General features: G+C 37.4%; 1 protein-coding gene across 2 annotated transcripts in view; it reads left to right on the forward strand.

Moving 5' to 3' along the window:
* Positions 1 to 26,183, forward strand: part of LOC108695761 (zinc finger matrin-type protein 4-like) — a 274,884-nt gene that overhangs the window by 190,500 nt on the left and 58,201 nt on the right. For both annotated transcript variants that reach the window (XM_041568712.1, XM_041568713.1), the window contains exon 6: positions 24,147 to 24,243. In XM_041568712.1, coding sequence (XP_041424646.1) covers positions 24,147 to 24,243 — 97 coding nt within the window. The remainder of the gene's footprint in view (positions 1 to 24,146; positions 24,244 to 26,183) is intronic.

Below are 26,183 nucleotides of genomic sequence, written 5' to 3' on the forward strand. Positions count from 1 at the left end.
AATTGATCATTTTTGCAGGCTCCTAAATATGTTAACTTTTGATATTTTCCAACTGTAGTTTTATTGCTATGTGCGCACTTTATTCCCCAAGTCATTTTTCTCTCTTTGCTGTTTGTCGCAAGCACATAAGGATTCATGAAATGATTGGCGTAAGCGTCTCCAACATTTGATTTGAAATCCAAACTCCCTTTGAGTTATGAAAAATAGTTATTATTTTATAATGCCGCAGTACATTCTAAAAAGGAAAAGTTATCATCTAGTTCAAGCTGATATGATCAAACTTTAAGGCAACAGAAATCCACTTGCCAGGACAAACCATGACAAAAGGATAAGGGGAGCATCTAATGAACCCCAACTTTGTATGGAGCAGCACTTGCTTCTGTTTCAAGAAGAAAATTCCCCTTTATCTGTGTTCTTTGTTTCTGTTTTATTGATGTTGTGTCACTGCTTTGCCTTTGTATTTTAATTCATAGCAATGCAGAATAAAGAAGATTCGTTAGGGCCTATTTGCAATTGAAAAATTGAAACAGTCAGCGTAAATTGATGCATCCATTAAAGTTACCTGTGCCCAAAAAACGTTTCTTGCATTTGTTCCTGGCTGGTGATGGGCAAATTTGGGGCGTTTCGCTTCGACAAAAAATTTGTGAATTTCCCGCGAAATTCGCAAAACAGCGAAAAATCTGTTTTTTTGACGCCGGTTTCAGTTTTTTTAACTTTTGCTAGCGAATAAATTCTCCCATCACTATTCCTGGCTAGTCTGTTCGGATTATTTACGCACAAATATATAAATTGATGCAGACTAGCTTCTTATTTCGTTTTATTGAGAAGAAAAAAGCAAAAACACTAAGGGGGTTATTTATTAAGGATTGAATTGTGTTTTCCAACGAAATATGAGTTTTCAAGACAATTTTTTGTTCAAAAACTCACATTTTTGTGTTAAAAAAAAAACCTAAAATTTTTTGAGATTTATTATACCCTGGCCCTGGAAATAGCTTGAATCTGAAAATACACCATCTTAAACCTGTCAAGGTCATGTAGGAGTCAATAGCAGAGGTCCCTTGAACAATTTGAAGATGTTAACAACCTCGATATGAGTTTTTTCCCGCAAAAACTCAATTAGTTCGAGTTTTTGGGTTTCGCAACTCAAACAGTTTTTTCCATTCGAGATTTTTCTTAAATAAGAAACCATTCGAGTTGTGAGTTCATTCGAGTTTATTCGAGGTATAAAAAAACTATAACATTCGACCTTTGAGAAATAATCCCCTGAATTCATAAAAACAATTGCACAAAAGTATAAGAATAGTACAGGTACAGGAGTAGTACAGGTATCCCTGTCTGGAAGCCTGTTATACAAAGGGCTACAAATTACAGGAAGGCCGTCTCCCATAGACATCATTATATGTAGTGGCATTCATTTATTTCCCTATACAACTTTTCTTCCTAAAACCTATATGTATGGCTATGGGATTGGTTGTACGAAAAACCGTTATCCAGAAAGGTCTGCTCCCTTAAGTCCATTTTCATCAAATACTTATAATCTTAAAAAAAAAAAAAATTTAAATAATAAAACTGTACCTTGTATTTATTGGTATCTAAGCTGCTTGAATCCATATTGGTGGCAAAACAATCCTATTGGGTTTATTTCATGTTTAAATTCTTTTTTCTAGCAGAATTAAAGTATGGTGAAAAATGACATAAAGATCCGAAAAAGCACATTTTGCTTTTGGTATGGAATTTGCAGTAATAAATATTGATGGGCGAATTTGGGGCGCTTCGCCGTAAAATTTGAGAATATACAGCGAAATTCACGATACGGTGAAAAATTCGCAAAACGGTTTTTGCCATCCATTTTTTTTTTTACGACGGCGGTTTCGCAAATTTATTCGCCGGCGGTGAATCATGGGAATTCGCCGCAAATTCGTGCCTGCCATAGTTTTATTGCTATGTGCGCACTTTATTCCCCAAGTCATTTTTCTCTCTTTGCTGTTTGTCGCAAGCACATAAGGATTCATGAAATGATTGGCGTAAGCGTCTCCAACATTTGATTTGAAATCCAAACTCCCTTTGAGTTATGAAAAATAGTTATTATTTTATAATGCCGCAGTACATTCTAAAAAGGAAAAGTTATCATCTAGTTCAAGCTGATATGATCAAACTATAAGTCAACAGAAATCCAGCTGCCAGGACAAACCATGACAAAAGGATAAGGGGAGCATCTAATGAACCCCAATTTTGTATGGAGCAGCACTTGCTTCTGTTTCAAGAAGAAAATTCCCCTTTATCTGTTCTTTGTTTCTGTTTTATTGATGATACAGCGAAATTCACGATACGGTGGAAAAATTCGCAAAACGGTTTTTGCCATCCATTTTTTTTTTACGACGGCGGTTTCGCAAATATTTTCGCCGGCGGTGAATCGTGGAAATTTGCTGCAAATTCGCGCCTGGCGAATAAATTCACCCGTTACTAGTAATAAATGAGGAAATGAAAGCAAACACTGAATAATATTATTATGAATTACGTAAACAGTGTTTCTAATGTACACTGACAATTAAACATTATTCTTCTGAAAGGTTACTTAATAAGTAGTGGCCAGATGCACCTTTTATACCAAGAAACATGTTAAACGTGATTCATTGTTTTTCAGCTGACGGTGCTTTTCCATTTATAGACCCTAGAATACTGAATCATGGCATGAGTTTTCATCACACATAGCACAGATGGGCAAAACACCTGTGGTTTTGTTTAAGCTTTGCCTCCAGCCAATTTACGGGTTTATGTGGCGCGTTTGTGAAATGCTGTTTGCAGTCTGTGGCTTTGACAGTATACAGAATCCTGATGGATAGGAATAGAGGACCAAAAAACCTATACAAACAGGAAGAATAAATACATGGATTTCTATGTGTGCGTAACTATCCAGTGCTCTGGTATAATGATTCTGCTAAAGCTCCCGGTATCCAGGATTTTTGTCATTTAATTTTTTATTAATTAATGTTTGAATCTTCAGGGGGAAGCACTTGCATAATCATAACAAAACACAATCGGAACTTAACATGCAATTGCATTTTTTTATTATTAATTAAAATGTTCAAATTACTTTTGATAAATCTCAATGTTATGGTGATTTTTTTCCTCCTTTTTTTATCATCAGACCATAACAGGAAAGAGTCAGTTTGCAGTTTGAATGCACAAGGACACCTGTGATGCTGACACCAGGATTTTTAGAGGCTGCAAAGCTCATTTAGAGAGCAAATGCAAGTGATAAGTGTAAAACCGTAAGCAACTTTCTGTGTGCTAAATGCTATTTACAAAGATACTATGGGGCAGATGCACTAACCGGGGAATTTTCGACAGCGTCAGCTTCGCACCCATCACACCACTTCGCCAGGTGCAAATACGTAACGAATACATTAATTCACTAAAATGCAATGTTTGTCCCGGGCATCGAACGCTGGCGACTTTTTGCTAGCGTTACTTCGGCTGTGCGTGCATTTCATAGCAAAGATGCGCTAGCGTTCATATGTGCCTATCGAAACTTCTCTATTGATCTTAACTTAGCTCAATTTGCATAGAGCGGGAAATTTAAAGTTGTATGGACGTCTTTGTTATAAATGTTGCTGCAAATGGTTTAAGTTACCGGTTTATAATGAAGACAATAGAGTTAATATAATGCCCTACACATGAGCCCTCTGTAAAATGAATGTTCCATATGTAATAAAATGCGTGGAGAAAACCGCTTACCCAAAAAAGTAAGTAAAGACTTTAGCAGCCAATCCCGCTTAAAAAAAAGGAAAAGTCACCTAGAACTTTAATGCATTTTCAGCACACAGGATATGATGTAAGTGACAGAAGATTGAGGAAGATCTAGCTGCTTTATAGCACTTCACCTGGTCTGAGGTTGCGAAGGCAACTCTGGTGAAAAAGCTAACGTTCAGTAACATCCGCATTTTAGTGAATTTGCTGTTCGCCAGAGCGAAAAGTTACTTGAGAGTGCAAATGAATGCTAGCGACGGTCCCGTTCACTAGCGAATTGGCGGCTGCGCCTGTTAGTGAATTGGCAATGTCCCTGCGGGTGGCAACGCTCAAAAAAAGTCGTTAGAGTTCACTCTTTAGTAAATCTGCCCCTACATCTACCAGAAGCGCTTTAATTTTGACGCATTGGTGGCGTCAGGCGCATCTCTCCCTTGTGACCACAATTATGCTGGAATTATGAAGAAAAACTATGCACTGTGGGTAAAAAAATTAAGGGATTGCGTCCAAAAGTGGACTTGCACACTGCAAGGTCATAAATGACTTGCAGGGGAATGTAATAAAAGTTGCAAAGAGCAAAACAATTCGCACCAATAAGACTAAAAATCCACATCTCGCAATGTAATATTGTTCCTTAAACTGTTATTGCATTGCGAATTTTAATTGCGCACTCATAAGAAGTGCTTGAAGGTGTCGTATTCTTTTGGAGCAAACATAACGACTTTTTCAGTAAGAAGTTTTATTACATTGACTGCGCATTGGCGCAAATTATAAAATTCGCAAACGGTCTTTCACTGTCGGAGGTGGTCGCTAAACAGTTTTCGGGCTCGCAAAAGCTATATTAAATTCGCACAAAGCAAAATTTGTTCGCACAAAGGCATAACTTTTCGCATTGCGAATAGTTTTTCCGTTACCGATTTTTATTACATTCCCCCGTTGGAGTTCTATTTATATTTGGGCATTTGTGAAAAAAAAAAATAATCAGCACATTTGAATTTGAGCTTATTCATGAAAAAAACTTGATTCTCGAAAATTGATCAACTAAATCTGTGAAAAAAACCTCAAATGCATCAAAATCAGATTCTTCAGGTATGGGACCTTTCATCAAAAATGCTCGGGACCTGGGGTTTTCCGGATAAGGGATCTTTCCGTTATTTGGATCTCCATACTTTGTCTACTAAAAAATAATGTAAACATTAAATAAACCTGGTAGGCTGCTTTTGCATCCAATAAGGATTAATTATATCTTAGTTTGAATGAATTAAATTTTTTATTACAGAGAAAAAGGAAATCATTTTTAAAAATTTTTATTATTTGCTTATAATGGAGTCTATGGGGCAAATTCACTAAAGGGCGAATTTTGGCCAGCGAATGCTCCTCCACACTTCGCTCCACTTCGCCAGGTGTAAATTCGTTACCGCTATGCTAATTCACTATAATGCGAAGTTGCATCTCAACAGTCGAAGCTGACGAAGTTTCACTAGTGTTAATTCATCAGTGCAAGCGATTTTTCACTAGAGCTCAATTCTGCCTAGCGAAATGTTTTTAGTACTCTTACGCTTAGGTCAATTTGAATAGGGTGGGTACATATAGGTTGTATAGACATCTTTGTTGGTTGTTGTTGAGTAGTGATGGGCGAATTTGAGGCGTTTCGCTTTGCCGAAACGGCGAAAAATTCGCAAAACTGAGCTGGTGTCTCATTTTTGACGCCGGCGTCAAAAATGAGATGCAGGCGTCCATTTTTTTTGACACTGGTGAATTTTCATGCCGTCTTCGCAAATTTATTTGCCAGCGGCGAATCGCGGGAATTCGCGATTGTTGAGATGTTGGTTAAAATGCTTGAAGTGGCCACTTATTATTATGCACTGTTCTTATCCACTGATGAAAGGAGTGTGAGGCTCCTGAAACATTTGGTTCTCCTTTTTCCGCACATTAAAGATTTGGAGGTACTTTAAGTACACCAATTGAATTGGCATTGCGTCTTCATCGTTTGTTCTATAATTCAGGATATCACGCTGAGTCACGTGACTGGGAGACACGCCACTTGGCTCTTTAGTAAATCTGCCCCAATGGGAGACGACCTTTCTATAATTCAAAGCTTTCTGTATAAGGGTTTTCTGGATAAAAGATCCCATACCTGTACTCATCATTTTCAATTTCAACTTAAAAAAACTCAAACTGAAAAAAAAAAAAAATCCCTTACCCTGTATTTTCTATAGGACAACTTCCATTGACATCTACATGAACCCCGTAGCTTTTAGATGGCGAATTTTAACATTCAAGGTTTTTTTTGCACTTAATAAATCTTGAAAATTATAGTTTTGGTAAATGTCCTTCAAGTTTCTGAGTTTTAGTGCAATAAAACCTAAAGGACCAGTAACATAAAAAAAAAAAGTTTTAAAAAATTTGTTTGCATAAAAATGTCTTGGTTTTTTTTTTTTTCATTATATACAAACTATTTTTTTTAAAAAAGAAATTGATGTCACTGTTTTTTTAATAATAATCTCAGTTGATTAGCCCCTAGTTTCTAGCACTAATGCACACGTTTGGTCTACAAGATGCAAAGTACAGGGCCCACAAATACAAGAAACCCCTGGAATTTAGAGGGTTGTTGTGTCTACACAAGCTACTAACATGCACCTAGAGAATCACAAGCTGATACTGGTAATGACACTTTGGATACATTGGGGCAAATTCACTAAAGGACGAAGCGCCTAACGCTAGCGTTAATTCGCTAGCGTAGCGCATTTTCGTTAATTCGCCGTAAATTCGCTAGTGTTACTTCACACCCTTACGCATGGCGAATCTGCGCAATGGACGTAACTACGCAAATTCACTGACGCACACATTTTTCTGAACGCTACCTTTTACGCCAGACTTTCTTCGCCACCTCAGACCAGGCGAAGTGCAATAGAGTAGATAGGGATTGCTTCAAAAAAAGTTAAACATTTTTCTAAGTCCCAAAAAACGCTGGCGTTTTTTCTTTTTTTATGGGTGATAGGCTGAAAAAGATCGAAAAATGTTTTGGGGCTCCCCTCCTTCCCCCCTACATTTCCTAACTCATGGCAACTTAACTATACAGTGGGCACATGTGTAGGGCAAAATAAAAATTTTATTTGCTGTTTTGAAGGTTTCGCAGGCTTGTGTAGTGATGCTACATATACCTCCATTGTAACTTGAATTTGGCGTCGTATGCAAATTAAGCATCGCTTTGCTTGGCGAATTAACGCTAGTGCAACTTCGCAACCTTACGCTTCCCCTGAGCGCAACTTTGGATTTCAGTGAATTTGCATAGCGCTGGCGAAAATATGTATGGCGAAGCGGACGCTGGCGCAACTACGAATCTTAGTGAATTTGCCCCATTGTCTTTACTACTGTAGTGTATTTGCACTTTCATCTGTACACAAACACTCATATCCCTACACTGCACATAGCACAGTGTCATTCATATACAAATATAGTATTAGTGAAAACCTTGCAATTAGCAAGTAACATACTGTGGGTAAGAAACAAGGCGATCTGTGTTCATTTTTGCACTTGTGTTTGTAGATGAACTATGTATCACATGCAGCAGATTTATGGGTTCCACATTTAATTTTGAATGGCTTGCTTAGTGTATTTGTTCCCGGTATAAGTGAGCTTGTCATAACACCACTGGCTTTTTATAGGCAGTTAAACATGCTTTCAGGGTTTTATGAATGCTCTTTTCTATAATAAATTCCCAGGAAGAAGACTTTCTGCCTGACCAGTGTACAGCAATACTTTCTGAGATTGAGATTGTGGTTACGTTGTTTTTGCAACTAATAATAATAATTTCTTCTCATTTCTTCTCAGTCGGATTATTTTATCAAAAACCTTTCTGTCTTGTTTGCATCTTGTTGTTTTATTGAGTTTATCATTATTCCAATCACAAACTGGGTCCTAAAGGGCAACTGGCATAGCTGCAAAGAAGAACCCAAGCTTAAAGGAGAACTTAACCCCCCAGTAATAAAACCCCCTCCCTGCTCCCCCTTGTGCATAGGTGATACACACCTATAAATGCCCCTAATCCTTTACTTGCCTATAAGTGCAGAGTAAGCACAGCCGAGCTCATGGGCACTATCTTCTGGGTCTTCAGATTTCTTCAGGTCCTCTTCCTTCCCTTCGACACTTTGGCACATGCTCAGTTTCTACCAAGTGGAAGACTGCTCCAACTGTGCATGCGCCAAAGAAATCCAAAGAGCCGGAAGATGGCGCCCACGAGCTCCACTGCACTCTGCACCCATAGGCGAGTAAAGGATTAGGGGTATTTATAGGTGTTATCACCTATGCGGGGGGGGAGCAGGGAGGGGGAACTATGTAGGGTACTGGGTAGGGGTTTTATTGTTGAGTTCTCCTTTAAGAAGACACTGAATATAATTTTTGTTGCTGAATTTTACACTTCTAACCTTGTCTCTGGTTATAAATGGGCTCTATAGTGTTTCCATTCTATGAAGACATTAGATCCAAGGAAGATAAATTAACTCATATTTTCCACTGAATCTCTAGGGGTTTCTTTTGTGTTCATTTGAATAGAGAGTTTTAGCTGTTATTTTTTTTTTTTGAGATTCCAATGTTTATTAATTGCATTTTAGCAGAGTTAAAAAAAACATAATGTTCTGATTGATATTCACATTACATCATTAACACCGAAGTTAAAATCATTTTGTCAGCAGCGCAGAGTTGTTTTATTGATGTGCTCATTATTATAATTGAGAGATCTCAGGTTTTTATTCTTTTTGTTCCTCCTCTTAATCATGGGCTTCCTTGTCTAATGAATGCTGATTTTCCAGCACCTTGTTAGGATCTTGTAAAAACTCATTTCTAGAACACAATTCATCATCAAAGGAATGGGATCCAAGCCCTCATGCTATATTAGCCAAGTGTTTACAAAAACCTGATTCACTGATTCTCTTAACACGTTCTAAGAATTTTGTAAACTGCGTAGTTACAGCATCTGCCACCTCTTCCCTTGGTTTTCTTATTAGTTTCGGATCCAACAATATTTTTGCAACATAACCTGTGATATCTTTATCTAGTCACGTTTTTTTTGTACAATAACAAGACTGCAAGCTGAAATACTCTTATACTGAATCTACAATGACTCCATATTCAGAAGATAAGTCTTAAGTTAACTTTTAGGATTTTATAAAATGTCCTTTTTTACTATGCCTCTGTGAGGCTGCAATTGTAAAAAGAAATGTGTATAGCCAGAAGAAAGTGCCCCTTCTAATTAGTACAGGTATGTGATCTGTTATCTGGAAACCTGTTATCCAGAAAGCTCCAAATTATGGAATGACCCTCTCTCATAAACTCCTTTTTATCCAAATGATCCAAATTTTAAAAATTTCTCTGTAATAATAAAACAGTACTGTAACGACTCACCCTGGTGGTCTAGTGGGAAGGGGTCTGCAGGGACGCCCCCTCGGCCTGCCACACTGTGGTTCCTCTTCCTGCTTTATGGGCGCATTCACGCTTGCGTTAAGACGCCAGAGCGCAATGGCACGAATTTCAAATGTATTTAAAGGCGCAGTTTGTATTTTTACATTGCCCGTTATAAGATCTTGTTTCTGAGTTTCCTGGTGTTTCTGTGCTATTAGAGCTTCTGCTATTCTGTGATTTTTACTACCTGGTTTGACCCCTGCCTGCTTCTGACGATCCTGACTTCCGAAATCCTGACCCTGCCTGGTAACCGACTCCTCTATTCCGTAACCCTTCTGATTGATCTCCTGGTTTGACCCTTGCCTGCTTGTTCTCTACCTGCCCCAACCCGGCCTGATCTGACTTTGCTTTCTGTCTACGCCTTGTACTGCGACCTTCTGCCCAAAAGACTTGTGCTTTACTGTTGTGCCCCTTTGCTCATTCAGAACCCTTCGTTTTGCACCTCTCTTTATAAGAACTGGCGGCATCCGATTAGCCGATGGCTCCTCCTGAGGTGAAAGGCGGCTGTTAAAGGCGGAAGCAAGAGCCGAGAACAGGGTGCTTAAAATCGGTTCTGAATTTAGGGTGCCAACCGTGACAAGTACTTGATCCAAACTAAGATATAATTAATCCTTACCAAAACCAGCCTATTGGGCTTATTCAATGTTTAAAGGCGTTCCTAGTAGACTTAAGGTATGAAGATCCAAATTATGGAAAGATCTGTTATCTGGAAGACCCCAGGTCCCAAAAATTCTGGATAATAGGTCCCATACCTGTATATATATTTAATAGTTTGAGTAGATGCTACCTTCGTGTGCAATACATGAGATGGATTTTTCTTATTGCCTGTCCTGACAGTAGAGCTAAATGGATGAATGCATACTAGATATCAGATGCACATTTAAAGGACTGTGGCTTAATTATATCACGTGCTTTGGAAGAATGCCCCAATATCATTGACTTCTCTGGCATCATCAGTATGTTTTGCAGAGCCAAAGGATTCATCTGTGATTCATTTGCAGAACTCAAGGCAACACTATCATCTCATGGGTGTGAATAGTTCTATTAATGTCTGGGGGTGATGCGCAGCTGTGGGAGGCAATATAGTAGCCCCATTTCTCTGTATGCAGTAAATGGGAATATATGGAGATGAACCACACTATTCTAATTACTTGTTATTTCCTGGTATAACAGATCACAAATAAACTTACACCTAGGGTCTGATTTATCAAAAGTCAAGATTTTTTTGATGATTTATCAGTGTTTTTGTAATTTAGTCATCAGAATCTACAGAAAAATTACAAACAGAAACCTGGTGAGCTCCATTCAAACCAATAGGGATATTCATGTGTTTTGCAGATGAATTCAAGCAAATGTAGTATCTTGAAAAAACACACATTTTGCTGCAATCCCTACTCTAAACATGCAACCATCTTAACCAATATGTTTCCCAAAAAACGCATCTCTTCTGTTTGCATCTGGCATTTGCACTTTGCCAATAGTAAATGAGTACTACAGGTTTGGGACTGTTATCCAGAAAACTCAGGACCTGGGTTTACGGATTAAAGATCTTTCTTTAGTTTGGATATTCAAACCTTAAGGGGTCCATTTACTTAGCTTGAGTGAAGGAATAGAAGAAAAAATACTTTGAATTTCGAATGGTCGACCTTCGATTTCCTTTTCGAATCGAACGATTCAAAGTAAAAATCGTTCGACCATTCGATAGTTGAAGTTCTGTCTCTTTAAAAAATACTTCGACCCCCTAGTTCGCCACCTAAAACCTACCGAGGCCAATGTTAGCCTATGGGGAAGGTTCCCATAGGCTTCCTAACAATTTTCTGATCTAAGGAAAATCCTTCGATTGATGGATTAAAATCCATCAAATCGTTCGATTCAAAGGATTTAATCGATTATTCCTTCGATCGTTTGAGCGTAGGAATAGCACTAAATACTTTGACTTCGATATTCGAAGTCGAAGGATTTACATTCGGCAGTCGAATATCGAGGGTTAATTAACCCTCGATATTCGACCCTATGTAAATCTGCCCCAAGTCTCCTAAAATTCATTTAAACATTAAGGAACCCCTTAGGATTGTTTTATCTCCAATAAGGATTAATTATACTGTATCTTAGTACAAGCTACTGTTTTATTATTACAGAGAAAAAGGACACCATTTTGAAAAATGTTAATTATTTGATTACAATGGAGTCATATATCATACCGTTTGCAATGTTATCTCATCTGCCATGTTTGTGGGGAGAACAGGATTTTGGGGGGGGGCAACACTGAAATCGTACAGTTTAGTCCAATGATGCCTTAAATTCATATCTGCAGCACTTCAGGTGAAATCTCCTCTGCACGAAGAACAAAGAATACATAGTTAATCATCTCAGAGTAAAATAATGTCTACCCAAGTGAAACAGAAGATTGTTCTTTAATGTGAGCATTCGGTGACCTTAGAAATTACCAGCTCTGCGTGATGTTAATAGCTCTAAATAACACCTCACTTGTGAATAATGGAGTTAGCTGCTGCTTTGTTTAAAATTTGAAAAAAGGGGCTAACAAAGACAAAGCTATGAGCTGCTTGGATTTAATTTAAATTAATAACAAAAGCAAAAAGAGCTGGTGCCAAAGGCCAGTGTGGGTACTACCACAGTAAATGGAGTTGCAATAAAATATCCAAACAAGCAAAAATGAGTATAGGAAAGAAGATATACTAATTCACCCAAGTCCACAGGTGCATATCCATGAGAAAACAACCATAGTTGTGAGTCCCTCCAAAAATTAGTCAAAAGTAGTTAAAAGTACAAAAATAGTAGATAATGGCCTAACGCGTTTCGTGCCTGTTAGGGCACTTACTCATAGGCTCATTTAAATTATCTAGAATGCTCAGGACCTGGGGTTTTCCAGATAAGGGGTCTTTCTGTAATTTGGAACTTAATGCCTTAAGTTTGCTAAAAAAATCATTGAAATATTAAATAAACCCAATAGGATTGTTTTCCTATTAATATTAATTATATCTTAGTTGGGATTGTTTAATACAGAGAAAAAGGAAATATGTTTTAAAATTGTGAACTATTTGATTAAAATTGACTTTATGGGAGACAAACTGTCCATAAATCAGAGATTTCTGGATTATGAGTTTCTGGATAACGGATCGTATACCTGTAGTCACAAATATATTAGCAGACACATTTGCATTAATGGTTTTGAATAGTATTTCTGCTATAGTTCCTGAAAAGAGGGGACCCAGCTGATCGCTAAAGAATCCATAATATGCAGGGGGCTGTGCCAATGAGGCAAGTTGAGAAACTTGAATTAAGCAGCAGCACCTGACTGGCTAACAATTGCTCACATATTGTAAAATATATTCTTCTGAACAATGAAGATCAGGTTGAAGTCCTAGAAGGCACTCAATGAAGCAGCTAGGCCACATGGTACAAGCATTATTTCATGGTAATGACTAGATCTCATGATATTGGCTGGAGAATGTGTTTGGGCTCTACTTTCTGCCAAGGCATTTAGTAAAAGTCCTGTGTGACTTAAATATTTGTTAGCTTTTGAAGCATTTTATTATTATTTGGCTCTGTCTTCGAAGCTTTGAGATATGAATTTTTAATCTACGAAAAACGGAGTGTAATTGCCCTGTTTTGTTTTCTATGTATATCATTTACTGCTGATCTTCATTGCCTCTAGCTCTTATTAATCTAAATATATAATGTTCCTTTTAATGTAATTACCATGGGTCTGTTGTGCACTTCCTTATACTAGATTCCAGAAGATTTCACTGGCCATTTTAATCTTATTATGTGTTTCAAGAATGTGTTCTCATCCTTGTCTTGTTCAGTCCAGTCCTTAGTACACACAATCCAAGACTCTATAATCAGCCACAGCACTAGTGAAAAAGGCAACAAGCAATTAGATCTCCATCTCCTCCATCTACAATGCTCTCACCTGTCACCTTCATTGAAAGTCCCTTATATAAGTATAAATGGCTGTGTTTACCTACTTTTAAATCAATTCTCCTGTTATCCAGGTAAGATAAATGCAGTGTTTCTTGAACTTATTCATTTCTTTGAAAATATGGTTTGAAATTTGAGGGCACTTTCTCCAGCTGTCCAGTTCCAGAGCCTCTAGTCAATGAGAAGCTACAAGAATATGACTCAGAGGCAAGAGTTTATAAAATTTAAATGGCTATGGTAATATAATGAAGTGCCATTATTTATTAAGGTTAATAGAAGGTTATGAAACACACTTATGGGAGTACAGGCTTCAGCTATATTCCTAGAAAGCTTTGAGTAAGTGCCCTTGAAAGATAAGCCATATAATAGAGCAAAGTCAAGAACAGCATTGACTCACTCTAAGGTCAAATCGGTGCAAAAGAGGCAGTCATCTGACCTTCAGTCACTGTGGAGAGTGAAAATCTCCCATAAGCAGCCATAGAAGTCACCAGATAACTGAATTGTTGCTGCTGAGTGAATGACTCCAATAGGATTGGATGTACAGATATGGGATCTATTTGAATTCTTGGAACCTGGAGTTTTTTGTAATTTGGATCACCATACCTTGAGTATATTACAAAAAATAAATAAATGAAATACACCAACGGGCACATTTACTAAGGGTCAAATATTGAGGGTTAATTAACCCTCGATATTCGACCATCGAAGTAAAATCCTTCGACTTCGAATATCGAAGTCGAAGGATTTACCGCATTTAGTTTGTTCGAACGATCAAAGGAAAAATCGTTAGATCGTAGATCTGAAGGAATTTAATCCATAGATCGAACGATTTTCCTTCGATCAGAAATTGCTAAGAAAGCTTATGGGGAAGGTCCCCATAGGTTAACATTGGTACTCGGTAGGTTTTAGTTGGCGAAGTAGGTAGTCAAAGTTTTTTTTTTAAAGACAGTACTTCGACTATCGAATAGTCAGACAATTTTAAGTTCGAATCGTTCGATTCGATGTCGTAGTCGAAGGTCGAAGTAGCCAATTCAATGGTCGAAGTAGCCAAAAAAAAACTTTGAAATTCACTCAAGCTTAGTAAATGTGCCCCCAAATATCAATTTGGATTTATGTAGTTCAGATACCATCAAGTACAAGGTACTGTTTTCTTATTCATATGAAAAAAATATTGTGAGCTTCACAAATAGTTTTTATTAATTTATTAATGCCCCAATAGTGATTATTAAAAATAGCCACTATTGGGGCATTTACTCATAGGCTGGCCAGCCTGTGGCCTGCAGTATTCCAGCTCCACTCCTGAGCAACCAAAGCCCTACCACCTGATAAACCGCAAGTATCCACAATAAAACGTAGAGCTTAACAGCATGACAGTGAAAATATTTCTACTGTGTTAGCAGAGCAAATTGGCTGCTCAGAAGTGGTGATAATGCTCAGCCGTGAGAGCTCCTACAATAAAGCCTTGAAAAATCTCTCTAATTTGAAAAAGTATATTCTCAGAACGCGCAGAAGAAAGGGAGTGTGGTTTCTATTTTCAACATCTTGTTTAAAAGCCTCTCCAAAGGCAATTGATCCCACAGGTGATGTTTTACATATTATGCTTCAGATTTCACCTATCATTATTTTCTTGTCTTTGATATTTAATCCGCTCGGAGAAAAACAATATAAGGCACTTAATTTTATTCTTATGCCTATCAATGTCTCTCTAGGTAGACCAGACAAGATAGACGTGCAGAGTCATACTGACATCTTTATGTGAATTAATTTTTGTCAGGAAGAGCCCAATGTTTTCCCCCCTAATCAGCAGTAAAATGCTAATAGTGCAATCACATTTTACTTAATTGAGAAAACAGATGGATGCTAATTATAAAGTCCTAATCAGTGCAGAAATGGTATAAAAGGTGGGCTTGTGTTTTCTAAGCATAGAATTTAATAATAAATACATTAATATAGAGAGTATACCTGTATCAGAAACTCTGTAATCTCTCTGTCTATCTCTATATTATCTATCAATCATCTATTCATGTAACTATCTGTCTGTCTGTCTGTCCGTCCGTCTATATCTATCTATCTATCGCTCTACTATCATTGATACGTTTGAAATCCATGACCTATCAGCAGAATCTATATCTATCTATCTGCCTGTCAGTCTGCCACTTGTCCTCTGTCAATATTAGAGAATGACAATTTTATTCTCAATTATTGAATAAGATTCTGAACTAAGAAAGAAAAAAAAAAATTAATTCAGGTATGAGATTCGTTATCCGGAAACCAGTTAATCCCAAAAGCTCAGAATTACAGAAGAAATACTAAAGTTTATCTTTACTATCTCTCAGCATCTGTTTTTCTTCATGCTGTCTTCTTGACAACAGATCCAATATACAGTATATTATAGGGGGGCTTCCTTTTTTTTAAATGCCTTTTTCACAAATTCTGCATGTAGAGAGAAAGGATTTCTGGTGATTTTAATAGTGAGCTCTAATACATCTCCTAGGCAAAAGGAGCCCCCCTATAAGATATATTGTATCTAACTGTCAATGAATATCTGACACCCAACTCCTGCATGAAGAGAAACAGATGGATAGTGAAGATGAACTTGATTATTTCAGAATACCGTATATACTCGAGTATAAGCCGAGTTTTTCAGCATCCAAAATGTGCTGAAAAAGTCTACCTCGGCTTATATTTGAGTCAGTGGGCAGTAGCTGAGATTGCAGTTACTTTTAATCATTCCTATACCAACAGTTCGCTTGGGGAGAGACTGCAATATCACACAGCGCCCTCTGTTGGTTATATGAAAAAATAACAGTGCGTCCTCTGTTGGTTATATGAAAGAATAACAGTGACTGCAACATCACACAGCGCCATCTGTTGGTTATATGAAAGAATAACAGTGACTGCAATTTCACACAGCGCCATCTGTTGGTTATATGAAAGAATAACAGTGCGCCCTCTGTTGGTTATATGAAAGATTGACAGTGACTGCAATATCACACAGCGCCCTCTGTTGGTTATATGAAAGAATAACAATGACTGCAATATCACACAGTGCCCTCTGTTGGTTATACGAAAGATTAACAGTGATATCAACATCACACAGCACCCTCTGCACATGGTAGTGGGACAGTGGGACAATGCACACAGTAATCCGTTTGGCAATTCTCTGTCACCATCAACTTTGCAAAGAAGTCCGTGTTGATCGAAGGGGGGGTCGCTTTGGTGGAATGTGCGCTGCTGGTAGACAGGGCTGTAGTTGTGTCTAGGCTTATACTCGAGTCAATACGTTTTCCCAGTTTTTGTATGTAAAATTAGGTACCTCGGCTTATACTCTGGTCGGCTTATACTGGAGTATATACGGTAGTACAGAATTTTTAATTGATTGTATTTAGAAAGTTTCTTATGTTAGTATGATGAAGGTTATATTGAATTTTCATTTTCGCGATAGTTCCCCTTTAAATATTTTTTTACAACTAATAGAGCAATTTTTTTTTAAAAAACTGCCCATCATTGCCAATTAATGGACCATGTTTAATACTGCCACTGTCATACAATGTACTGATTCCTTTACAATAGCTAGCAAGGGGTATGATCTAACATTATATAGGGGTACAGGCAGTTTAAATCACCAGCAATAGAAACAAGTCATAACAGTTACAGAGGTAATTCAGTTTGCTGATGGTCTACTCCATAAACAGTATTAGCAGAGATATGCCCCTCTGCTAAGCACAGTTTAAAAGTATATGAGCCCTTTTATGGCATTATGGCTTTGTCCATTGATTTAAACCTTGATATCAATGGCAATATGATCCTTCTTTTTTTTACAGAGGGCTTAAGTCTAATTGTGGTTTCGCCCAATTGTGGTTTTCTGCTCAGTCTCTTAATATTACAAATAGTCCTGTACCTTAGTCAAAGGATGGTCCTCTATCAACAAGAATATGCCACTGCTTGTTAGTGTAGGACTCTATGCATGGAATTAATACCAAGATAATATTTTGGAAATATGTACAATATATGTGTATTTCTTCTTTCCTGTTTTTCCTGTTGAGGCAAGTTATGTATCTGTATGCCCCGAACTGACTCAGTCTTCGAAGAGAAAGGACAAGGGCCAGCCTCAAGCTTTCACTTTTTAAAATATTGCCACTTAATACGTCTATCTCCTCTTCTTGATGACTTCATTTAATATACTTATGGCATTCAGTGGCGCCTCTGGTTGAAGAATTGGTCATTAACAGCAGTTTCTGCCTCTTTTATTTATAGATCTTATTGGTTTTAGTTTGCAAGAGCTAAAGATCCATAAAGCAATAAAACAGAATCAGTTAATGTCCTGTGCATGTTAAATATTCATTTGTTTGGTACTGACCAACGCAATAATTACATCATTTTATTAACATTCGTTATCGATTGATGACTTTATGTTTTACTGATGAGGCCCCAATCCGGCTGAGAATTGTGGAAAGGCCACTTGTCTCACTCAGGAGCCCACCTTTTACTAGAATTTTAAAAAATGACTATGTTTTCACACTTATGATAGGATTATTACTGGAGACTGAGAAGTGTTTTGGAATAGTAATTCAAATTTTATCGCTATGAGACAGGGTTTTGGTCCCTGGATCAATACATTTGGTGCAGTAAAGGGGGCAGCAGAGCAGGTTGGCCTAGAGCAGCATCAATGGTAAATTCCGGCCTGCCTAACCCAAAGTATTCATTGTTTTAAAAATGTGTTTGATAGGGATGGAAATATTAGGTGACAGCTTTTGCAAATATACATCCGTACCAATGAAATGTATTATGAAGAGGGAAAGAGATTAATGGATTGAACGCCTACATCTTTCATGACTGGAAAGCTTAGGTTTTTTGACTGGGAACAAAATGAAGAATTATAATTTTCATACTTCAGTTGCTTTCCACTCCTGACACAGCATTATGCAACACATTATATGAAAGCTTTCTTTAACTGGAGAAAATCATTTATATCTGAGCACTCATTTATAAGGGGAAGATTTATTAAGGGTCCAATTGAAAATTTTAATTCAAAATTTTTAATGTTTTTTTGTCAAAACACTCAAATTCAAATTGTAAATTATCCAAACTCGATGAGTTTAATTTGAATTTCGAGATTTATCATTCTCTGGCCCTTTAAGAACTTTTTGCCACTTTATACCTGCGTCATTTCTATATAAGTCAACGGGAGAGGTCCATGGCTCAATTTGGTGATTTTTGAAGCCTTCCTGACATTCGAGTTTTTTTATAGAAAAAAACTCGAATCAAATCTTTTCAATTCGATTCGAGTTTTTCTAATTTGAATTGAATTCGATTCGAGTTTTCTGGTCGATTCCATTAGTCCGAGCTGAGAAAATACGATTTTATTAATAAATTTCGAGTGGTCGAATTTCGAGTTTTAAAAAATGTAGCACTTTAAAGTGCTACATTTTATGCCTTACACTAGATATCCTATCATAGACACAACAGGCACAAGACCACTGAACATCCTTGCACTGGGGTCAGCAGAAGTTTAAGGTGTATGCTTCACTACTGGGCACTAGTGATGGATGAATTTATTCGCCAGACGCTAATTTGCGGCGAATTCCAAAAAAAATTGGACGCCGGCGTCAAAAACAAGACGCTGGTGCCATTTCGCGAATCGTTCGCAAATTTTTTGGGTAATTCAGGAATTTTCCGGCGAAGCGGCCCAAATTCGCCCATCACTACTGGGCACAATTATGAGCTAATACGTTTCTGTAGCATTTGTGCCTATCCCTTCATAATGGACCTTTCTGTGGCTCATTTCTCACTAGCTCCAAAGAAAATGGAATTACCACACACACTACGTTCCCATGATGGGGGAATCAGCAACCTCCAGTCTCCTTTGACAAAGGGGAGTGTCCCGGAATTGTTTCACCATGCATTAAATAAAATTGCAAGGGCTCCCCTGCTAAACGCATATGTTGTGTGCCAGTGATATTCCTACTCATCTCTCACTGGACCACCAGATGAAAACATTCTCCAATATAAGCTGCTTGCTTTATTCTCTCTCTGTCTCCCTCCTGTGAGTAGTTGCAAATATTATATATTAATCAATGCAGTAGCTGGAAATATTATAAATTAATTCTGAAACCCTTGCTCTAGTGGGAAATAACAGTAGATATATTTTACATTTCTAATCAGCGTTGGTCTGGTCACAGAGCTCAGTTCTTCATGCCTTGGGAATAAGGAATCCATTTACATGCTCAAACAGACAGTTTGCTGTGTTACAATTGAATTATATTGGTACAAACACATTTATTTTTGCTAGGCAGTCAATAATGATTTAAGAGCAAATTGTCTTAAACATGGACATTCTAGTTCTACAGCAGGGCCAAAATATCTAAAGTCTATTCAGCAAGCCCTGCCCCCCACCAAAAGTCCAAATGAAGAATGTGTAATTTCCAGAAACAGGACAATTACAGGTTCAAACATAATAATGTTCTTGGCACCAAGTGGGAATTATAAAACGTAATTCAGGCTCTGTGAAAGTGTCACTTATTATTTGAAGACAATATGACATTTTTGAAAAATGTAGGTGGTGGAGGGAGGTCACCGTATACAGTATGACATCAATCTTGGTTCACAAACAGTCAGTGGTGTTTTCTTTTCTTTAAAACTTTATTTTTATGTAAAAATAACATGAAAATCTTTTTAATTTAATTCAAAGCAGACTAAAAACAGTCATAATTCTTATTCTTGGAAACAAAAATAAGGACAGTAGTCCAGACGGCCTTGGAAAGCCCACAGCTAGCTAATTAGGCAATTAGTGTGTCACACATCCCTAGGGGTTAATGAGCACTGTGATGTGAAAGAGCTAAAAAAACAAGAGGGTTGGAGTCTCTGACTACAATGGAACGACAGCTTCTTGTGTGGAGCTTGGTCACCATTATATTGACTTCTGCTGTATAGTAGAGATGAGCGAATCTGTCCTGTTTCTCTGAAAAATTTGTGAAACCATGAAAATGTCTGTGCAGAATGTTTTGTAGTCTATGGGTGTTTTTTCACTGTGACTTTTCAACACAAAATATATTGTGGTCTATGTGTGTGGTGGTAGTTTTTTTAATCAGATTTTTATGGCATTTTAGTAAAAAAGGAAAAATTTGAGAAACAGAGTAAACTTGTCGGAATGCTTTGGAATCAATGGGAAGTCAAAATTACATTTAGCATTTAGCAATAGCATATACATTGCCCTTGATGCTTTGTTTCATTGTGCTAAAACTGTTCTTTATAGAAAAAAATCTCAATATTAATTGTTAGAAAAATATATTACAGGTATGGAACCTGTTATACAGAATTTTCGGGATCTGGGGCTTTCTGGATAACGGATCCTTCCTTAATTTGGATCTTCATACCTCAAGTCTACTAGAAAATCATGTAATTATTAGATACACCAAATAGGCTGGTTTTGCTTCCAATAAGGATTGATTATATCTTAATGTGTATCAAGTACAAGCTACTGTTTTATTATTACAGAGAAAAAGGAAATTAAAATTTGGATTATTTAGATAAAATGAAGTATATGGGAGACGGCCTTTCTGTAATTCGGATTACAGATTCCATACTTGTACTGGCAACTGCAAATGATCTTCTGACCAACAATAAAGCATAAAGCACAGCTTCCCCTTGCAATAAGCCAAATATCTAGCATCAACAACACCTATATACTCCATTTTAAAGGGAGCTGCTGCTGGAAGACCAATTTTATTCAGCAAGTGAGAGAAATTAAGGAAAGTTTTGAGGCTAGAAGATGTGACTAGGAAGTGCCAAATAAAGCAATGAGATATACATGTAGAGCAGTGATCCCCAACCAGTAGCTCGTGAGCAACATGATGCTCTCTAACCCCTTGGATGTTGCTCCCAGTGGCCTCAAAACAGGAGCTTATTTTTGAATTCCAGGCTTGGAGGCAAGTTTTGGTTGTATAAAAACCAGGTTCATTGCCAAACAGAGCCTCAATGTAGGTTTACAATCCACATAAGGGCTAGCAAATGGCCAATCACAGCACTTATTTGGCAGCCCAAGAACATTTTTCATGCTACTTTTGCTCCCCAACTCTTTTTACTTCTGAATGTTGCTCACAGGTTCAAAAGGTTGGGGATCCCTGATGTAGAGGAAACAAAGATGGATTACTAAAGATTGGGGGTGGTGGAAGGTACCCTGTTTTAGTAAAGAAAAAAAAACCCAAGATAGGAGGAAATATATTAGAGAAATTGTGGTGCCCCCTAAGTAAGGGAACAAAATAGAAATAATAAGAAAAAGTTTCAGCATCTGGGATGTTGAAATTAGTGATAGGTAGTGATGGGCGAATTTGGGGCGTTTTTGCTTTGCCGAAAAATTTGTGGTGTTTTTGTGCGCCGGCATCAAAAACGAGACGCTGGCGCTGTTTCGCGAATTAATTTGACTAGAATAGTAGTTTATTTTTCATTTGTGTTGTATACTGTATATGTATGGGTGTTGAATATGCAGCAAGTTGTTGTTGGGTTTTTTAGAGTTTGCAAAGATTCGGGTTTCCAGATCGTCTGCAAAATCAGAGATGCGTCTAATAAATGTGCTTAGCCAGGCTTCCCTGATTGCATTTCATTTAAAAGCAATCAATTTGTAATCACTGAAGCCCTATTAATTGCATTATGAGACATGCCCCTGATTCAGGGGATCTGGTAACTTAACTTGGTTAGGTAATGTTTGGACAGAATCAAATACCACAAAAGTTATCTAAAATTTAAAGTAATGTTTTTAATCTCTAAATTGATTGTTGCTGTACAGTGTTTGGTGTTATCTCCTCAAACCCCATCATTATCTAGTTCATCAAGCTAAAACTGGTGAAATAATACAAATAATTAGAGATTCGAGATTAGAGAATCTCCTCTTTTTTATCACCTATTGTAAGTTAAGGGTAAGGTCACACTGGGCGTTTCGGGGAGATTTAGTCGCCTGGTCTTTGCGGTGACCAATCACCCCGAATGCCTTCCCTCACTCGCTAAAATGAAAAATCACTGGAGAGGAAACTTCGGGGGACTTCGGAAAACAAATCAACGCTCGTGCTTATCGCGGGCGATTTTTTATTTTAGTCAGCGCAAGAGTGAGGGAATGCGTTCGGGGAGATTGGTCGCCGCAAAGACGAGGCGATTAGTCGTCAGGCGACCAAATCTCCCCGAAACGCCCAGTGTGACCTTACCCTAAAAATCCGCAAAGTGATTAAAGGCATTATCTAATGGAAAGGTATGTGGGTTCATTTGTCACATGCTTTATCAACTTATATTGATTAGATTCATTAAAGCATTTGGGGCTGATTTGTCAAAATTTCATTTAGAGCTTTTATGGCAAATTTGAGTTTCCAAAACCTACATTTTTGAGGTTTATTAAAGGGGTGGGTCACCATTAAGTTAACATTTAGGGGCAGATTCACTAACTTCGAGTGAAGGATTCGATTGAAAAAAATTCGAATTTCGAAGTATTTTTTGGGTACTTCGACCATCGAATTGGTTAAATTTGTTCGAATTCGAACGAAATCGAACGATTCGAAGTAAAAATCGTTCGACTATTCGACCATTCGATAGTCGAAGTACTTTCCCTTTAAAAAAAACTTCGACCCCCTACTTCGGCAGATAAAACCTACCGAAGTCAATGTTAGCCTATGGGGAAGGTCCCCATAGGCTTGCTAAACTTTTTTTGATCGAAGGATATTCATTCGATCGTTTGATTAAAATCCTTCGAATCGTTCGATTCGAAGGATTTAATCGTTTAATCGAAAAATCCTTCGATCGTTCGATCGAACGTTTAGCGCTAAATCCTTTTAGATTCGATTTCAATTCGAGGGTCGAATTTCGAAGTATTTTTAACTTCGAAATTCGACCCTTAGTGAATCTGCCCCTTAGTATGTTGTAGAATGGATATTTCTAAGTAACTTTTCAATTGGCCTTCATTTTTCCTTTTTTATAGTTTTTGAATTATTTGCCTTCTTCTTCAGACTCTTTCCAGCTTTTAAATGGGGGTCACTGACCACATCCAAACAACAAATGCTGTAAGGCTAGAAATGTATTGTTATTGCTACTTTTTATTACTCAATTTTCTATTCAGGCCCTCTCCTATTCATATTCCCTATTCAAATCAGTGCATGGTTGCTATAATAATGTAGACCCTAGCAACCATCTGAAATTTCAAACTTTAGAGCTTGCTTCATAAAAAGCTAAATAAGCAAAAACCACAAAAAATAACAAATGAAAACCAATTGAAAATTGTCTCAGAATATCACTCTCTGCATCATACTAAACGTGAAATGTGTAGGGATGCACCGAATCCACTATTTGGGATTCAGCCGAATCCTTTATGAAAGAGTCAGCTGAATAACGAACCCTATTTTGCTTATACATATTAGGGGAGGAAAAGGAAAAAGTAGAGAAAAATATTTTACTTCCTTGTTTTGTGACAAAAGGTCATGTGATTTCCCTTCCCTTACACCGAATAAGAATCCTGCTGAAAAAGGCTGAATCCTGGCCAATTCCCGAATCCTGGATTCTGTGCTTCCCTAGTTGTATGCATTAGTGATGGGAGAATGGGTGCCGTTTTGCTTTGCCGAAAAAATTGCAAAACGGCAAAAAGATTCACGAAACGCATTGAAGTCAATGGGCGTCAAAATAATTTTGATGGGCATCAATTTTGTCGCAATTGACAATTTTTATATGGGCGACTATTTGGTCCAAATGCATTAAAGTCAATGGACAGCTGAATTATTTTGACGAGCAACAATTTTTATGCATGCGTCAATTTTGACGTGCCCCAATTACAGTATTTTTTAACATGGTGGATTTTTCGTCTGCGAATTGTCGCTGCACTTTCGCAAATTCATTTGCTTGCGACGAAATGTGGAAATTCACCGCAAGTTAATGTCGCAAATTTATTCACCCATCACTAGTATGTATCCATATGTTCACGTGCAGTCGTCACCTTACACTTTTTGTTCTTTTTTTCACAACAGCTTTGCGAAGCAGCTACACTTGCAACGTCTGCAACATGGTCTTAAACTCAGTGGAACAGTATCACGCCCATCTGAAAGGGGCACGGCATCAGAACAAGTAAGAGCAGCATTTTATCAGCCTGTTATTTTCACTATATGTATTTCATTTTTAATTATAGAGTATAATACAATAGCAAAAAAACGTGCACAGGTCTACTTATTTAGCAATTAACATTTTAATGAGATCTGTTTATTTTCAATGTAATAGAGATAATCAATTATATGTCCCTGACATTGAAATGCGTAGGAGGCTTGGATAGCTACAGATTTATTAAACAAACTGCAACATTTTCGTAAGTTTGCTTGTGATCCTCCAACTCTGTATGTGATTTGTTAAAAGAAAGAATAGACTTATGCTCATGCATACAACCTCTTGTACACACAATCTCTTGTGGGTTCTTGAATTTACTACAGGTATAGGATCCCTTATCCGGAAACCCGATATCCATAAAGCTCCAAATTATGGAATGGCTGTCTCCCATAGACTCAATTTTATACAAATAATCCAAATTTTTAAAAACGATTTCCTTTTTCTCTGTAATAATAAAACAGTAGCTTGTACTTGATCCCAACTAAGATTTAATTAACCCTTATTGGAAGCAAAACCAGCCTATTGGGGTTATTTAATGTTTAAATGAATTTCTAGTAGACTTAAGGCATGAAGACCCAAATTATGGAAAGATCCGTTATCCGGCAAACCCCAGGTCCCGAGCCTTCTGGATAACAGGTCCCATGCCTACATGTTTGGAGTTCAGGCAGATGAGGAAATAAGGAATTTACTTAACAAAAACCATTGGAATGTAGTAAAGAAGTCCTCAGTTGGTCCAGCGAGTAAGCCTAGACCTGAATTCAATATAAATAGCAATCGTTTTTGGCTGCCAGGGTCGTGACAACTATTTGAAAACTGTAAAGAGGCAGGAGAAAAAAGGCAAATAATTCAAAAACTAAAAGAATAGAAAATGGAGACCAGATGAGGAAGTTTTATAACATATTAAAGTGTGAACTACTCCTTTAGCCAATGCTGCAGTAGCAGTCTCTTCCTTTTTTTTTTTTTTACTTGTTTCAGACACTTTCTCTTTTCCAATGGTATGCTCAGTCTATATTGACTTATCTCGATTACAGGTATGGGATCTGTTATCCAAAAAGCTCCAAGTTATGGAGAGGCCATCTCCCAAAGACTCCGTTTTATCCAAATAACCCAAATCTTTAAAAATGATTTCCTTTTTCTCTGTAATAATAAAACATTACCTTGTGCTAAGATATAATTAATCTTTATTGGAAGCAAAAACAGCCTATTGGGTTTATTTCATGTTTACACACTTTATAGTAGATCTAAGGTGTGAAGAACCAAATTACTGAACGATCCTATATACGTAAAAACCCAAGCATTCTGGATTACAGGTCCCATGCCTGTACTTCAACGCTCTGGATTTATTTCTACATTTCTCTTAAAACGCTTGGAGAAGGTGCCAAAGACATACAATTAGTTAACTGTAAAGTATTACAACTAGGGGCAGATTTATCAAAGGTCGAGGTGAAGTTTGGAAGTGAAAAACTTCGAATTTCGAGCTATTTTTTGTGTACTTCGACTAGGGAATACTCAATTCAAATTTGAAAAAAACTTTGAAATGCAAAATGTCGAATTTTTTTGAAATACTGTCTGTTTTAGCCTATGGGGGACCTCCTACAACCTATATGGAGGCAATTGGGGGAGTTTGGGAGATCGAAGGTTGAAGTTTAAAAAACTTTGAATCGAAGTACGATAGTACGATTCTAAAAACTTCGACCTCCATTCAATTGGTCTTTTCGAATTCGAAGTTTTTTTAACTTCGACCTTCAACCTTTGATAAATCTGCCCCTAAGTGTACAAAGACTATTGCAAGATTCTGTATGCCGTACCTCCACTAAATATGCTGCAAATAACCTGAGAGGGAACAGTTAAGTGCAAATAATTCAAGATTTTAGAAATGAGTTTCTGTACAGAACAAATGCAACTTA

The sequence above is a fragment of the Xenopus laevis genome, chromosome 7L, assembly GCF_017654675.1.
Source record: "Xenopus laevis strain J_2021 chromosome 7L, Xenopus_laevis_v10.1, whole genome shotgun sequence".
Lineage (NCBI taxonomy): Eukaryota > Metazoa > Chordata > Amphibia > Anura > Pipidae > Xenopus > Xenopus laevis.